This window comes from Taeniopygia guttata, chromosome 1, assembly GCF_048771995.1.
Source record: "Taeniopygia guttata chromosome 1, bTaeGut7.mat, whole genome shotgun sequence".
Taxonomy (NCBI): Eukaryota; Metazoa; Chordata; class Aves; order Passeriformes; family Estrildidae; genus Taeniopygia; species Taeniopygia guttata.
This window is the reverse complement of record NC_133024.1, coordinates 54,588,757-54,606,854: the sequence shown is the minus strand read 5'-3', so window position 1 is coordinate 54,606,854 and position 18,098 is coordinate 54,588,757. Positions and strand designations below refer to the sequence as shown.

The following is an 18,098-nucleotide window of genomic DNA, read 5'->3' as shown; positions in this document are numbered from 1 at the left end:
GTGATTTAAAATGCAAGCAACCAAACCAGTTAAATTTACTGCAAAAAAAATCTTACAGAATATAGTGTTTTATTATCTGAGTATGGGCTTTATTCTTAAAGCTTTTTGTTTTCTTTTTTTTGTATGGTCCACTTTATGAGTATTTGTCTTCCCGTTCAGCAGCCAAGACAAAATTTTTTTCTTCCCCTAATTCTGATCTTATTTAGTTGAAACAAGTTATACCATATCCAATTCATCTCTCTGGAGTACAAAATCTTTCATTCAATTGCATTTTCTGGATTCAATTAGTTGTGCCATTCAAAACCAGTAATTCAGTGCACTGACAGGTGCCACCAACACCTGCTCTCCTGTTAACATCAGTGAGGCATGTCAGTGATTGTAGACTTCACTACCATAGAGTCAGTACCAAAGTACAGTACTACAAGGTTACATTTACATTTCAATTTCATGTTGTTTGATTATACACAATTTGGAATCTTTGTCATTGTTATGACAGCAGTTTAAAACACAGTATGTTTTCCTGCAAAACACTATGTGAATGGACTGTTAAGCAAGGAACAATTTACCACAGATGATTTACACTACCAGTGAAAAGTCAATCAGAGAAAAAGTACTAGTATGAAAATCCTGATCAAGAGCAAACTATAGTTTTATCTTCGAGACAGCAAGGCAATTTCAATGAAAGGATATCTACAGATGTAATTGTATCCAAAGAAAAGATTATTTTAATTTGCCAAATCGACACAGTACATACGCATGTGTTACTCAAACAGAGCCATGATACAAGTACAGAAAGCAAGAAATTAATCAGTAAGATGTACTGCTATTCTAGTATTTCTTGTCAAATTTGATGAAGTGGGAATTAAATTGCAGTTCAGAACTAGAACATACGTTAGGCTTCCTGAAACAAAGAAGACAATGACCCAGTGGATAATATTAGCTAACTATTTATTTGTGTAGGAATACAAATAGTAGTGAAAGTCTCAAACACAAGCCTACAAAAAGCAGAATGAGAAAAAGTTATACAAGAGGAAAGAAAAACAAGTCTAAGCAAGGCACATTGGTTACACATCTAGATTTGAGTAAATTAGATAACAAAATGTTTTTTCTATGTTTAAAAACTTTTTAAAGGACTAAAGATAAAGGCAAAAGCAGGAACCTGATAGTAGATCGAAAACATTTGAATCATACTCCAAGTGAAACTAATTCGATACCTAGCAGCACAAAATACTTAAATCACACAAGATCACAATAATTAGAAATTAGTTTGTGCAGTCTTGACATTGAGGTAAGGTAAGCTTTGTTCTGATTGACCCTATTACACAAGCAGTTATGGAAAGGACCTCATTAGCACAGAGCAATCAAGAATCACCAAGTTATTCAGCAAACCAAAATGTCACAGCCATCTCACATCCTCATATTATTAAATGATAAAGATTAAATGGCATTCCCTGACAATTAAAAACACTAGGAGGATATTGACGAATACCTAGGATCTTTTACTTTGTCACTAAAACACTCCTCCTAGGATACACATGAACCTGCATGTTTCCACAGGGATGAGCAGTATTCTTTTTTCAGGAACTTAACCAGGAAAGGAAAAATTGCAGCTTTGTTTCACCATTCTTCCTCTTCTCACTCTTAACTGGAAAATTAGAAGGAGATGGCATCTGCAACTAAATCGGCATGGAAGAATAACACTCTCCTGTTAGTTAAACCTCCTGCTTGAGAAGCAGAGCTGAAAGTTGATTAGAGAGTATAAGCACTCATTTGATTCTCCTAGAAGAATGAGAAGTAGGCAATAAACAAGTTGTTGTTGTTGTTTTCATAACTTTCTTACATATCAAAATGGCTTGTGTCAGAAGAGCTGTATTTCCTGCCTCCATGACTTGAACAAGCAAAGCATTAGACTTTACAGTTGTCATCATAAATACACAAGGTACCAGACTGCCCAGTACGCCTTTTAGGCTTAAGGTGTGAAACTACATTTACCTTAACAAAACCAGAAACTTGATATTACTCCTGGCAGTAGTTATATGTTCAGAATAAGACTACTAATCTTCTCTTGAACCAAAATCAATTAAGTATGCTTTCCATAATTTTAGATTTTATGAAAGATAGAACATCTTTTGCATTCAACAAATGCAAAAAAAAAGATAGAGCTTTTACTAAAAATACAAAAAACACCCTACTGAGGCCTTTTATGTATTCAGTCTTCTAGTAACAGAAATGTTAAGTCAATTCAAAATTGAAAAGGTCAGTTGTTAGTGTCAAATTGAACCGCCACAAAGCAAGCATACATACATCAAGCAGACAAGCAAGGCAAGTATGCCAAGTAACTGACAACTGTAAACTTCTGTCTCATTAAAACCCTGTCAAATTAACCATCAGGTCAATGTCATTGTTAGAAAAGTTTACAGCTGATTCACATGAGGAGGCTTGATTTTTCTGGTCTTTAAAAAATAGAAATCTAGCAACCATTTATGAAGTCTGAAAAAGTAAATATCAAAAAGCCTTTTAGCAGAAGGAACATACTTTAATTAAAGTTTAACCAAAAAAAAAAAAAAGAGAGAAGAACTTTTAATGAGTTTCCATATCTACACAAGATATAGCAAACTAAATGGCAAAGCATTACCTATTTGCAGGAACTTCAGGCTAACACTCTCAGCAAAGCCAAATAAATATATTTAGCATAAGTATTTTAGCAGAAGTATTGCAACAGTAACATTTAGAGTAAATTCTCATTTTTAACAATGCTTCTATTAGAGGATAACAAAATACAAGATGGATGTATAGTCCAACTGATACAAGGAATAACTAGTAGAAACAAATGTTTTTAATATCTGAAGAGTAGTCCTAGAAAAATTCAAATTGCTACTGTATAGGTAACTCAGCTGAAGTTTTCTGCACTGATTTGGTTATCTCACCAGTGGTATCTTGCTCATGGAGCTGAGCACCCCTGCAAACAGTGGGTACCCATCATGGGTAAAACAAGAGGTACAAAGGATTAACTTAACCTGCCTGATGGCTCAAATAGAGCAATGGCTTGCTTCAAGGGGAGTTTCACATGCATTTTCAACTATAAAGAAAAGGAAGTTACAGACAGTAACTTCTTTCTGTATTAAATCTGCAGTAGGTTTTTTCCTTCATTAAATCTACACAGATGCAAATATACAGAACCCCTGAATATTCAGCATTACACTCAAAACAACATCCTCCTAATTTCAACTTGGTAGTCCTCAAATCCTTATATGATCTACACAGACTCTTGAATTCTCATAACTTAGATACAACATCATGGAACTGAAAGAAGAATTTCTGTGATCTAAAGTATTGCATCAATGAATCAAATAATAATGAATGAATCATTAATATTTTTTAAAATCAAAATATTTTTAATTTTTTTTTTTATATCTCAGAATTTTTTTGAAATTCCATAAAATTCATGGATAGCCCAGGGAAACTGTGGATGCCCCATCCTTGAAAGTGTTCAAGGTGAAATTGGACTAGGCCTTGAGCAACCTTTGGTGAAAAGACGTCCCCTTATGGTAGCCAGGCTGGAAGCACATGGTCTTTAAAGGTCCTTCTGACCTGAAGAAGGGACAGTTTTTTAAAAGAGAAGTCCATTGATACTGGCAAAACTGAACTACAAACAATTCTCCACCTGCAAATATTCCTTTATGGTTAGCTTTTCTGTGAGACAAATGAGACAAACAGCAACTTTTATTGTCAGACAGACTATTTAATCTTAAAGCTGAGTAATGCAAGCATTTCTTTCAAACTTTAATCTTTTACTATTTTTGTAATAGTAACAAAGAGTTGATGTGGGAAATGCAAGCATAGAGAGCTACCAAGGCCTCAAACATGAAAGTTCAGAGATAGAGATGGATACAGTGTTTGACCTAAGACCTTGGAGAAGGCTTGAAGCTTTAGAATAGAATAGTGAAACACACTTGAAATAAGAATAAAGATTTGCAGCTTAAGCCAAAATATGTTTTAAGCAAGTAGAAATATGTCTCATGTAAGCAAATAAATATGTTAAGCAAGATAGTAGAATATTTTAAAGATTTTAAATTATGAACAGCTCTCAGTTCAACCCGATTACATAAATATCAATGAGTTCACATCTACACTCTCAGACCAATGATTTATAATGATCATTCAAACAAAGTTAATACTTTGTGCCTTCCAGCAGTAAACTCTACATCCAACTGAAGCAAAATGAAAATAAGGTGAAAGTTTTCTTTCCTCAGACCCTCTGAGTGCAATTTTATGATATCATAGGGTGAGCATGAGAGACAGGCCTCCCAATGATTTAAAACATTAATGATAAATAAACACTTGCTTTTTTATTATTATCAATATCCAATTTCAACAAATATTTCCAGAAGTGATACGATCTTTTTGCATCCAAACATATGACTTTTATTTTAAATATATACTTTCTTTTAACTCATAAAGCTAAGATCTCACTGAAGAGAAATCAACAGATTGACCTGCAACACCCTCATGTTTCCAGGCTGAATCTTCCCATGCCACACCTTAAAAGACAAAATGATAAATAATATTCCAAAATTTGACCCCAACTTGAAACAGTACCCCTACTCCTTTTTATTGTAATGACTTGTTCAGTCCAGAAAAACACGTAATTTTACTTTCACTTGTTGCAGTGGTTAAAAAAAAAAATACTTACTTGCAGCTGAACTGAGTTATCCTGAAGACCTTCTACAATAGGAGAGAATCTATCAACATTCCTCTCCTCTGCTGCTGCTGTTACAGCTTCCAATATTTTTTCAAGGCTGTGAGAAAAGAGTATTATTTCACTCAGGAGAGATATTTAAACTTAGTTATTTACTATCTTAAAACCCATGTTGCCAAATTATTGATCTGCCTCAATTTCTTGTAAACAAATTTAGGCGGTTTAAGCAATAGTTTAGACATTTTTGTAACCAAAGGATGACTTACTGGATTACAAGGGTTAAAAAAAGTATGCTAAGAAATATTAAGCAAAAGAATTGCTGCATAACTACTTCCATCTAACCAGTACATCTAGATGTGAAAAAGAAAACTCACTGATATGGCCATGATAAAAAAACTCAAAGGTAGTCTGAAAACTGACAATATAATACAGATATTACTTTCAAACCTAAATTGAAATTTTTATCATTTCATTCAGATACAACTATAATTTGGGATATTGTAAAATTACCTTACGATTTCTTGCTTAAATACAGTACTTACATGTTTTCCTCTCCAACGATGCACATTGCAGATAAGAGTTTAACTATATCCGTCATCATGTTAGTTTGCTTGGGATCAATTGCTTTGGTCAGCAACAAAAGACTTCTCTCTTCTCCCAAAATTCTTTCCAACCCATACTAAATAACAGAAGAACATTTGTAAGGGAGGGACTCCAAATGACCATCAAGTACCTAGTAATGACACCATTCCCCTCAAGTAGGTATTTCAAATTGCATTTTACTCTGTGAAATAACAAAAAAAAAAAAAACAAAAAAAAAACCCACCAAAAAAAAAAACAAAGAGAAAAGTGCCAAATAGGTCACTTATTCTGTAAGAAAGGCATATAACACCATCAAAAGTTTACATTATTGTCTTTGAATATTTCAGAGAGAAAGTAGCAGACTTCTGGTAGACAGAAAGAACTTCCAACCACAACTGACCAACCCATCACTTCACCAAATTGCATGAATTTATACTCACCTTATCTAATTGAACTGCAGCAATTTAGTTTCTAGAATAAATAAAATCCCATACCTTATTATTCATGAATGCTCTCAAACACTGTATAACTTTATGCTGACTCCTTTTCACAAGTCTGTCCTGACTGAATAAATCAAAAATTTAGTGTAAATAAATGATCTTTAAATATTAAGAAAAGTTAACTTTATATTAAGACTTTATATATATATATATTTATATATATAATTAAAGATTATATATCATTTATATTCTATTTATATTTAGAAAAGCTAATTTTATATTAAATCCTTACTTTTTTGTCTCAACCAATCGCTCCAAAACATCCAACAGAAGTCCCAGACCTTCTTGGCCAAAGTTTTCAACCCAGCTAGAGAGAAAGACATTTTAAAAAAATGACATTTCAAAAACTAATCACAGTGAAAGAAAATTGTCACGATAAATAAAAGCAGGTATAACTGGGTGGTGCTAAACCCAAAATATCTTCAAGAAAACACAACAAAAATTTTAAATTTCAGCTACTACCAAAGGCATCTTTTGATGAGGTTAAACCCTTGGCCAGTTGTTTCTCATGAGAGAGATGCTTCGTGGTCCTGTTTAGTATTGCTCAAAACCCCTTGATACCAAATACAAGTAACACCACACTGACAGCAGCACTAACAATTATAGGAAGAGAAAACCAGATTTTTTTTTTTGTCTTCTGAAAGTAAATATATTATGAAAATAGATTTTCTCTTTCTCAGATGGGTGTTTTATTCTAAAATAAATTGGGCAAATAACTGGCAACTATTTTTGGCATACCTGTTCTAAAGACAATCCTACAAGATTCATTTCTTTGAACATTTTGTACTAGCAGAATTATATGCAGCCTCTTTGCTGTACATCCAACAGTTGGGGATGATCAGCTAAGTACTGATGCATTCTTACTGCCTTTAACTCTGCTTCCACAAGAGAACAAAGTCTACTTACACTACCCAAAGAAAACACTCAGCTTTTTATCATTCTGACAAAATACTAAGTTATCAATGTTTCTATTTTCAATGTATTTTTAAAAAAATATCTTCTTAATGAAAGTCAACCTGTTGCAACTATTACACAAAAGGGGAAGAAATAGTTGCAGATAACTACTTCTCTGTAATAATATGTACACTAGATCACTTGAACTAGTTTGGATGAGCTATGCTGGCAACTGTGAGGTCAAAACACCTAAATTATTTACCTGAAGATTAGTGACCAAGATTGTCCTTTTAGAAACTTTTTTTTTTTAGTGATGGGAAAAAACACAGCTTTTTGCAGTAAACCATAGATTTCAATACCTGTTTCTAATTACCAGAGATCAAACAACTCCGTAACACTTGATTTAGATTTTCTCTGTGAACTAAAAATACAATTTACAAAAAAGACTGATTGAAAACCGTTTGTAAGAATAACTCAGGCTACTGTAAAGCATGTTTCTTTCCACATAAACCATTACATATTATAAATAAGATTACTCAATTCAGAAACAAATTAATAGAAGGAAAGAAGCAAATACCCATAGAGAAGACCTACATCACCAACTCTGCCAAGCCAGACACAGACAAAATAAAGTTGTGCAATCCTTTTCTAATCCTGTCGTAACATTTCATGTGTATTATCTTCAACTACACCCTAATCAATTTCCCTAAATCATGTGTACAACCATTGTCTTAAATGGTAACTCTAAACAAAACAATGTAAATAGAATAGGAAAAATACAATTTAATAAAATAAAGTCAGCATTCACAAATTAGCCTGCATGGAACAAGTCAAAATTAAGATTTATCAGTGATTACTGATGAGTTAACCTTGCTTCAATAAAGCACAGGTAAACAAATGTTGTGCTTTCTTCTGTATAGATAAGCCCTACAGGTACAGAAAAAAAAATACCAGAAGGAAGGAAGGAAGGAAGAAAGCCTAAAGTACACTGGACAGAAGTAGCAGCACATTTAGAAATATATATGTAAATATATGTTTATTTATATATTTCTAAATATATACATTTATATGCATATAAACTTATATATTTAGAAATATATAAATAAAGTTACACCAAGGTGCCTAACTCCCATTATTGATTACCCTGACAAAAATAAGTTAGAAGATAAAAGACTTAGAAAATATTTCAAAAATAAAAATGAAAAACAATTGACTACTTAGCACTAGGAAAAAAAAGTGAACTGCTTCTGCATCACATTTAATTTACCTTCTCTTAGTATTACCCTGTATAGATCACCCAACTCTATTAAAAATAACAGACCTACAGAGGATACATAATCAATGAAAAAGAGAGAAGTTAAAATCACTCACTACTGCATACATGCTCATTAACTGGAAAACCGTTAGACATGTACATCTACATATTCATTAATTTTAATCCATTAAGAAATTAGAATATTATTAATCTCTTCAACATATGTTAATGGTGTTACCTGACAGGATTACTAGTCAAGGACACACGGAGAGATTCTAAGCAAGTGACTAGTCTTTCATCCGTTGACCCAGATTTTAAATCCTGAATAAATTCTTGCGGAGAAATCTTCCTACTGTTCTTGAGACTTCCCTGAAACACAGAAAATACACTTGTTCTTTATATGGTGCATATAGAACATAAATAGATTATTAATAGGTAAGCTTCATTTCTGTTCTTGAAAAAGATATAATGTAGACCTCTAAACCCATATCTGATGCCTATCTACTATTTGCCAAATACTGACTAAATTTGGTCATTTTATGAATAAATTTATTATCAGCAGACAAAAACAACAGGCATGAAATGTACAAATTTATCACGCATGCTCAGAAAAATAAAACTTTTGTGTTGAATGGATTCTGTTTATGCATTGCAAACACCTTAATAGTCAATATTCAACAGAAGAAAAAAATAATTATGAGGTCCTCTGAAGAGATCACAAAGCACATGTCCAGAAGGGTGACTGCACTATCATAAGCATACAGAGCCAAGAAGCAGCATACCAGAACACTCAGCATGTTACTGCAGTAACTTCTGCTCTTGCAGAAGTAGACATTCTTGTAGACATCAAAAAATAAGAAAGCTAGTCTACCCAATATCCAGTTCACATGAAGGACAGATATATTTTCTACAGAACATATCTAAATACAAAAAAAGCAAGCATACAATGGTGCATAAAGAGTTAATTCATTGCAAGACTCCTTTTTTTGAAAATAAAGCACAATTGTCATGTTACACAAAGAGACTTACTAAATAGTTCTTGATCAACTAGTGGCTTAAGTCAGTAATTGAAGAGAATTAGACTTGCAGTGCAATAATAACTTGAAATGATTCACTGTAAATGGTAAGATAGTCTCACTATATTATTACAGCTCTCATTATATTATTATCATATTAGTTTCATACAAGTGATGTTTTATCCCTTTGTTAGATCCTCAGGAAATACTGAGATGTAATCTTTTCTTCTATGAAGTAGAAGATGATTAAATAGTTTCTAGCAAAGAAATGAAGTTAAAAGCTAGGAAGGCATGGTTGACAGACCAGGCTGATGAGCTGCCATCCAGAGAGACCATCAACAGACAGGAAAAATGGGCAGAGGAATTTCAGGAAGTTCCACAACAGAAAACTGTAAATCTTGAACCTGAGGAAGAATAAACCCATGCACCAACATGTGCTGAGGCTACTAGCTGGAATGTAGGCTTGTAGGAAAATAGGAGTTGTGATGGATGACAAGTTGACCACAGGTAAGTGCATCACCAGCTGGTTGAGGGAGATAACCCTTCGCCTCAGCTAAGCAGTGGTGAGACATCTGGAGAATTGTGTCCAGTTCCTGACTCCCCAGCATGAGAGACATGGACATATTGGAATGAGTTCAGAAAGGGCTGTGGACACAATTACAAGAGAATCTGTAGTACATGGAGAGGCTGGTAGAACTGAGATTGTTTAGCTCCAAGAAGAAAAGGCTCAGGGGAACCCTATCAGTGAAAGGACAAGAAGAATAAATTGAAATACAGGAAATTGGTTAAACGTAAGACAACATAAATTTCTCCCCTCCTCCCTCTGTTTTCTTAAGCATGAGGCTGGTAAAGCACTGGAACAGGTTGCTTGCTCAGGTATACTGTGTAGTCTCCCCTATCAGAGATATTAAAATTGGAATAGGTAAGAAGTTGGATGCAACTATCTCCAGGGTCTCATCTAATTCTATACCATGACTCTGTGACAACAGAACACTGTGGATATAACAGTCTCCACTCCAACTATATTTCCTCAGACTTGATAACAGATGGTCCTGACACCCAAAAAAAACCAAAAACCAAACCAAACCAAAAAAAAAAAAAAACCAATAACAACAACAACAACAAAAAACCACCTGCCAGGAACCATCCCAAAAATATATCATCTCATGCTATATTTTGAAACATCATGTGTAATACATGCAATGTCATTCCAAACATGCTTCTGAATTTATGGGTATCCCTAGTTGCTAAAGTATGAGGGTAATTTCCAATAACTATGCTCCATCAAAGAAAAGTAGATGAGATGTAGTGCAAAGGATGAGGATTGAGGTGACAATCTGGAAGACAGGTCTAGGAAACCCAAAGAATACTTTAAAAAATCAGGAACAATAGATGTTCCCACAAACAAAATGAAACTCAGTATTTTCAGTTTTCTTTCATGGATCATTCCAGCTGGACTCTGCATAGATAAGATAACAGACTGACTAGAGACAAAATGACCAAACTCCCAGCAGCCTTCATGACAAAGTATTTAACTAAATGCTACAAGAGAGTTGGAAATTTCAAGAAGTCTCAGAAATTCTGCTGGCAGCTCCTGATGCGCATACACTACTTGATAAGCACAACTTGTATGCCTAAGCATAAGGATTAATATCCTGTGTAGAGAATCAGTCATTTCCAGTGACTTCTCCCAGCAGTTCCTGCTGTAAAATTGACAAAACTGATGGAACCAAAATACTTATAAGTTGTCAGTAAAATTCCTTTTTTTTGATGCAGTCATATAGGACAGTCATATGGACAGGACATACAGTTAAGATGGTTAGAAGATATTTTGGAGGGAATTTAACATAATCAATAGCAAGTGTGTGCAGTGCAAAGGTCACATGGGACAGGAACCCAGTCATACTAGAAGAATTCACTAGAATGACATTTCAGAAAGCCTCATGTGACCCGTCTGAAAACGGTGCCACATGCAGTGGAGACTCACATCAACATTCAGAGAGTAACCAGTCATCCCATTTGAAACTCAGTCCCCCACTGGACTGAGTTTCAAATTACCCTGCGCAAAAGAACCAGTAAACTGTGAATGTCTGTACAACAACCTACCACGATGCTAAGTACCACTTATTCAGTTATGCCGAAGGTCTGCAACATAATAAGAATATGATACATCTGCCAGTGCTTAAATAAAATGAGAACTGCACTTGGTATCAATTGTGAAACAGATTATATTAGCTGTATTTCAGCATCAGAAAAGCTGCTTAAGTTCAAAATGTTCAAGTTTACTGAGAAAGAGGAAATATCTTGAGGCATCAGCGCCTCTAGAAATTTAATTGCTAAACTGAAGAACAACTGAGCAGATGCAGCATGAAGTCAGCATTAATTAATCTAGTTAAAATATCACAAGAGCACAATGTGAACAACAAAAACAAAATATTGAGAAGAAAATTAACTTTAAAATCCCAGTTTACGTGTTTTCAACATATAAAATAGCAAAACCTATGCGTCTCTGTTCTTCTTTAAGAACTATTTTAATAGTTCTTAAAATGATAATTACTTCAAATGAAACATGCTCACTACTCTCCATAACATTTATGAATGACGATATCTTTCCCAAGGCAAACTATCTTAGTACCCATCTCCTTAAAGTTCAAGAAGTATGAAAAGAAGTACAAACTATCAAAAAAAGTTACTGCAGTATCACGTATAGAAGGAGAAGCCCAAGATAAGATTAGTTGCACACAATAGTAAGGAGCTACGTGGCATTTCAACTGTTCCAAAAAAGTATGACACTTTCACGAAGTCAAGGTACACAAAAAGTTAGCCAAGTACTCTTGGGATGCAGTACTCTATTCTCTGTAGACTCAGAAGGCACTCAGTCCAGCTAACTTGAGCAATGAAAGAGCATGCCCAGAACAAAGAATTTTCAATGGCAAGGGAAGGAATTTCCCATCCCAGTAGCTCCAGCACTAATCCATAATCATCTGCAGCACAAGTGGATCAAAGTATTGAATCTGTGCCTCACTAAAACAGCCTCTCCTAGTACACAACAGGTGAATGTCACTTCCAGTAAAGACATAACAGCAAAAAGAGAGTTCAGGAAGGACAAGCTTCCCTGCATGGATTGGTCTTCAATCATGTCCCATCACAGAAAGAGGAATATGTCAGCTAGCAGCAGAGGAAGGTAACAGAAAGGAGAAAAGGCTTTTGGGGGCCTTAGGAAAACACACAAGACAATAGTGTGTGGTAACAAATCACTGCCCTGGGGGAGGAAACAGACCTGTCCTCTTCAACAAATCACTTTATACAGCTCCTTTGGGCATAGTGCAAGAACCTCCATTACCAAATCACAAATGTGACGACATCCAAAGAAAAAAGGTAAATAATGAATGGCACTCAGAAAGAAGGACCAATGAGATGTACTCTGTGGCCAAGAAGCAATGACATGGAAACCTTTCTCTTGACAAAGAAAGCCTTAACATCACCACTATCAGCATGCTATGATTTCAACAACAGATATGAATGCAGCAACTCTGCACAGCCAGTCATGTTCTATTATCACATTATTTTTTTTATATCAAAAACCTGAGGTCTTAAAATACATATAGAGGCTAGGGGTGCCAATGATATATAAACTCTCACATACTATTTTGGGTAGATAAATTTCAAGAATGTTTTAAGATATACTAGTCTGAAGTTTCTTGATTTCCCATGCAATATCTCTAAAAAAGAAAAACAAGCTAGACCTAATATTCTGGTATTAAGGACCTGTTAAGCTATAGACAAGACTAGTAGCTTTGATAAACACATCTTAAATAATCTCCAGGCAGTTAGGTCCTGCACTAGGCATACCAAACTTGCTAAAAGTGCTCAAGCATAACACAAATAAGATACATACTGTGAAGTAGACGGTAAGATAAATATCTCACTTAAATTACTATATTTAATGTTTTAATCTCTCAGTATTTAGTTATAATTACATCCAGTCAAATTTTACTGATATCTATGGTTACATACAGCAGTGAGAGTTGAAGATTCAAACATATGAATTCTAAAACAATCAGAATAACTGAGGACAGGATTAGCTCTGCAGCATTTAGTGCAGGAGTCAGTTCTCATTCTGCAAAAACTAAGCACATTTCTTATGCCAATTTAATCCTTAATTTGGCCCTTATATACAACTCCTTGCACTGCTTTAGAACAACCAATCATTATCACTACAGGTAAAAAATGGACAATAACTGATTTTGTGCACAACAATTTCATTATCAGCTATTACGTAGCATCAAACTTGAAATCTATTTTAAGTCACACATGAAAAAGACTCATCAGTTAAGAAATTCTTTTTAAACAATGATAGAAAAGAAAAAGGTGCACACCAAACTTTTGCAAGAAGTTTTTGCAGAATCTTTCCATCTCTACTCTTAGTCATACCTTTACCAAAAAGAAATGCTGGTTTCTGTATAGAAAACACATTTCAAGTTCAAGTGACTATCTGACACCGTAACTTGTAAAATAGTAAGACAGACACAAACATTTTTAAAGGGCACTATGAGAAACAGAAGTTAGTCAAAGGAATGCACGCATCATTTTTTCTGACCAACAGGAAATAACATAAGCTTTTAGTAATTTACTTACAGACTTGGAAGCAGTGCTAATATATTGCATCACCATTTCTTTTTTGGTATTAAAATCCTTTTCTCTCAATGGCATCTTCCTGTCTTCATTTAAATTCATATCTTCCTAGAATGGGATAGAAAAAAAAAAAACAGTCTTAAATGCCGTACATCAACAGAATGATTTTAATGTAAGAGACTGACTTAAATAAATAAAGACACAAAAATACAAACTCAAACAACTGAAAGCTGTTATGCAAACACTTTTCATAAGATGTTATCAAAACCTTAAAAATTCTTATCCATATTCCCTCTGAACTCAGACTGAAAGAAACCAAAAACAGTCAACTATGCTAGGATTAACAAGTGTATCACAACCATTTTTAGTACACTATTCATAGGAAAGACCTACAGTTCCACACACATGTGCACCAAACTACAGAAGAGCATTATTTAATACTTCTCAAAACATTTATAAATGTACTCAAACCAGTATTTTACATATTTTTACTTTCTATTTTAATTTTTAATTTATTCTGTAATTCTCTTCCTCTATTCCCAAATGCTTCACCTTCGCAGCAGAATATGGTTTGCACTGAAACTAGTTCACAAATCAATAATCACCTTTGCAATAAGAAAGGCCAAATTTCCAAAGGATTAAATCAAAACATTCAATCATTATCAAAACCCCATCATAATTCATTCACCCCAACATAAATCCAGAGGTCAAAAAGAGCAGAGAGAGACCATCACTTAAAACCACACAAGTGACACTTCTGAATAGCACTAGCATTTCTGACACAGGGAGTTCTCCTGTTCCAGCCTAGAAATGCTCTGATCTTTGTAATCAGTTGCATATCTGTGAGAAATGGCATTTCTCAACATGGTGTAAGTTAATGAATAAAAGGGAAAATAGTAAAACAAAATTTTAAAAAAAGTTTTCAAGAAAAATTAACAATTTTTACACACACATATAAGGCACATACAGTATGTGCTTTACTACATGCATTACTCAAGCTCAGCAAGAATTAACTGCAGTTATTTTCAGCAGAGACTCATGAGGTGAATCCGCACCAGCTTTGGCAGGAGCAATGCTACAAAATCAGTGAGTAACCATCTTGATATCAAAGTTATTTCACCTAGTCAGGAATCATAAAAAAACAGAACAGACAATGCTTAGAATTTGTACTACACCAAAACTTAAGTTCCCTTGTCTTTCAATGGCTTTCATGCTGAGTAGAAGAGAATGAATCACAGTTCCTAGAAACATTTACACTTTTGTATAAATCCAAGCTTTGAAAAGTGATTGCAGAATAGGCTTGACCCCTGTCCTGGTTTCAGCTGGGATAGGGTTAATTTTGGACTTGAACTAAAAAAAACCCTTTTCACGTTATCATGTAGCTATTGCAAAGTTCATTCTTCTATTTAAAGTAGTTTCTTTCAGACTGTCTCTTTCATGTGTTCTGAAAAGCAGCTTCTAAACTTAAATAAAAGTATCTAACTTCTAAACAAAAAACAAAAAAAACCCCAAGAATTAAGAAACCTATCAAAACAAACTGTATTCCATAGGCCTAGATATAACAGCAGGTTAATTTATGGGAAATATTCTGTGTGTACAGTAAAAAGTAATTTCTTTGTTCTTGTTTTTAACAAATGAAACATCATTGAGACAATTAATTTATACAGACTAGAGTGATACAAGGGGCATAACAGATATTGCTTAGTTAATAAAATAATTCATCTCCATCCTTTATTTCTTAAATAACTGAAATATATTCTACAGGTAAGCAATACCTCTTTGGAAAAGAAGAATACATCATTTCACATGGATATTTTCCTAATATCACTAGGAAATAGCAGTAACAGAAATTAAAGGAGGTAAATGACAGTTAATTATTATCTTTAACCATCTGGTTTTATGAGCTCTTTCATAATTTTTGCCATGAAAACCACACAAGATGCCACTGCATAAAATACTAGGAGAAGGAAGCTATATGCATCCAGGATAACCCCAAGTACAAGGTAAGACATTCAGTAAACCCAAGAATTTAAAAACTTCTCCCTTCAGTACTAACACATTGACTATTTTTCATACAAAATTAGTTCTAAAAGCCTGGCTACAACAAATTGTTCAAACTGTTCACCAAACCACCCCTCCAAATCACTTAATTTCATCAGAACAGCAAACTAGAGGCTACAATATATAATTAGCTATGTAATCTACTGTGACTAAACTAGCTTTATTTCAGCCCATTCAAATGTGGATAATCTGAAAAATCCTTTCTGTAGTGCATGTTATAGATAAAACAACACTGATAAAGTAGCTTAATACAAGTTTAAGTGCTTTGTTATTTAATGAAACTAGGAAAGCATTCAAATCATCCAGATGTCATCAGTACTTTAACATATTTTGCAAAGTAGTTTTAAAATTGGAATGAATTATTTAAGAATCCATTGATATAAGCATCTATATTTATCTAGACATGCAGTAGTAGGTTTCTGAGGATTTATTGAAAGTTTCCCTTTATTTATAGCACAGTATAACATCACAGACTACCCTATACCAGATTGTCTGTAGGATGGTAGAGAAATACAATCTAAATGCAAGAGGCGTGTGGAAAGATGCACACCTTCAAGTTTTTTAAAGAGAACACTCCCATTTCCTAACATTTGAGCAATTATCAGTTACAGTGAAATTTTTAAGAGAAGCAAGACATCAAAGAAAAATGAACCATTTGGCAACAAGTACAAATACAAAAGTTGGTAATACTTAATTATTCCTTTCCCTCACTAGCTTAACCATGAAAACCCTCCAGTTATAGTTCTCAAAAGTTCTACAAAAGCTTCTTCCAAACTAAACTACCATCACTGACTACTAGGAAGTACAAATTCCACAAAATCCTAAACACAAAGGTACTTCTCTCATTGCACATTGCATTTTCTCCACATGCTAGTCCCTGGTAGTCCCTTAGTATTTCAAGAGTTACTTGTTACTTGCTGTAAGGCAGAGAAAGAAATAATAATCTAGGCCTCATTCTCTTTGTTAGTGTTCTCTTGTGCTCTTCAGATTTCAGTCACTCTTCTCTCATGGCTGTTCCCTGTTTAGTTTTCAATTGCCCAAAATGTCATCATCATGACAAAAAGCTCAACCTACTGAGGTGCTACCAATGCCACATGATCTTTGTGACTGCTCTTTTGTAGTGCACTAACAATGACAACTAAGGAAATAAGCAAACTTGCAGACAAATGCTGCTTTGGAGGCAATTCTCTCTCTTTGTGCAAGAGTGACATGGCATATAAATTGAGAATTCAATATGGCTGTGACATTTGAAGGTATAAAATCTCTTTGTGAAGGTTTCAGACCATCTTAAAAGGAAGAAGGATCCCCCATTTCTTGTTCCTCCTCAAAACGTGTTGCATAATCTCACTTCTAATTTCTGTTTGAAATATACTTGGAACAAAAATTTGCAAAGATTATTCAAATACTTTATTTCCTGAGAAACATCCTAATAAACACACAATTACAACTCACACAACAATATTAATAATTCAGGTAAAGATTGGAACACATGCACAGAAGAATACCTGTTCCACCTATCACTTAGCCATGTTGTCTTTCTTTAAGTAAAAGGAAGTATAAGACTCTTACCATCATTTTTTCAAACAGTGCTATGATTTCTCTTTCCGACAACGGTTTTGTAGCAAAATCCTCCGGGTCCATGGGTGTGGATGACCAATCTGTAGAATGTGACTGCTTCATATGTGGCAGAGGAGGTCTTTCTTTTTTACTTTTTGGAATTCTTATACTGGCAAATCTATCCAACTGAAAACACAAAAGGTATAACATATCACATACTGCTTCCATTCTATGTAACCCTAATTAAGATGGGTGTTCTTGGAAGTTGAACATTCTTATTTTGATGCGGTAGCTTACCTGTTATTTAACTGCCTCATTCTAAAGGCTTTTCCTAAAGATACATATGATGGTCAGTTGCCTAGCACTGGAGTTAACCAACCAGAATCCCATTACGTTAGAAAGTAATCATGCAGAACATCAGAATTTTACAGAAAGTTTGGAGGAATAGATATCTACAAAACCAATTTATGAAGAAGTCTTTCCAAGCGTTACATGTAGAATATGAGAAAGCAGGCTTATTTACCAAAAGCATAGTTTTAAAGCGGTTTTAGTTACCCAGAAACAGCTGTACTCCTAACGTGGCTACAGAATATATAGGCATGCAAAGAAACTACTCTTTATTAAAAGACAAGTTAGCATAACTAAGATATAGTTCTATTTATTTTCTTTCTATTTCTACTTCTTTTTGCATCATGTAATACAAAGTTTAGTGCCTTTGTTCCAATTATTTAGAAACTCATTTTGGAGAAACCATTGACTCCTCTATTAAAGCTTTGTAGAGTACGTTTATGATTTCATGAATGATCCTTATGACTAATCCCCAGCACACGTCAATTGCTCTGGCTTTATTAACCCTTCCAAGATCCAAAAACATTTTTTAGAAAAGTGGTTTGGGTTGT

At 34.1% G+C, this 18,098-nt stretch overlaps 1 protein-coding gene across 4 annotated transcripts in view; it reads right to left on the bottom strand.

The window, feature by feature from the left end:
* The window catches only part of DIAPH3 (diaphanous related formin 3), a 198,346-nt gene that overhangs the window by 162,139 nt on the left and 18,109 nt on the right, over nucleotides 1-18,098 (bottom strand). For all 4 annotated transcript variants that reach the window (XM_030271637.4, XM_072928486.1, XM_030271643.4 and 1 more), the window contains 7 exons: nucleotides 17,212-17,385; nucleotides 13,585-13,689; nucleotides 8,169-8,299; nucleotides 6,014-6,088; nucleotides 5,776-5,845; nucleotides 5,242-5,378; nucleotides 4,694-4,799 (listed from right to left, as the gene is read on the bottom strand). In XM_030271637.4, the coding sequence (XP_030127497.4) occupies nucleotides 4,694-4,799; nucleotides 5,242-5,378; nucleotides 5,776-5,845; nucleotides 6,014-6,088; nucleotides 8,169-8,299; nucleotides 13,585-13,689; nucleotides 17,212-17,385 (798 nt within the window). The remainder of the gene's footprint in view (nucleotides 1-4,693; nucleotides 4,800-5,241; nucleotides 5,379-5,775; nucleotides 5,846-6,013; nucleotides 6,089-8,168; nucleotides 8,300-13,584; nucleotides 13,690-17,211; nucleotides 17,386-18,098) is intronic.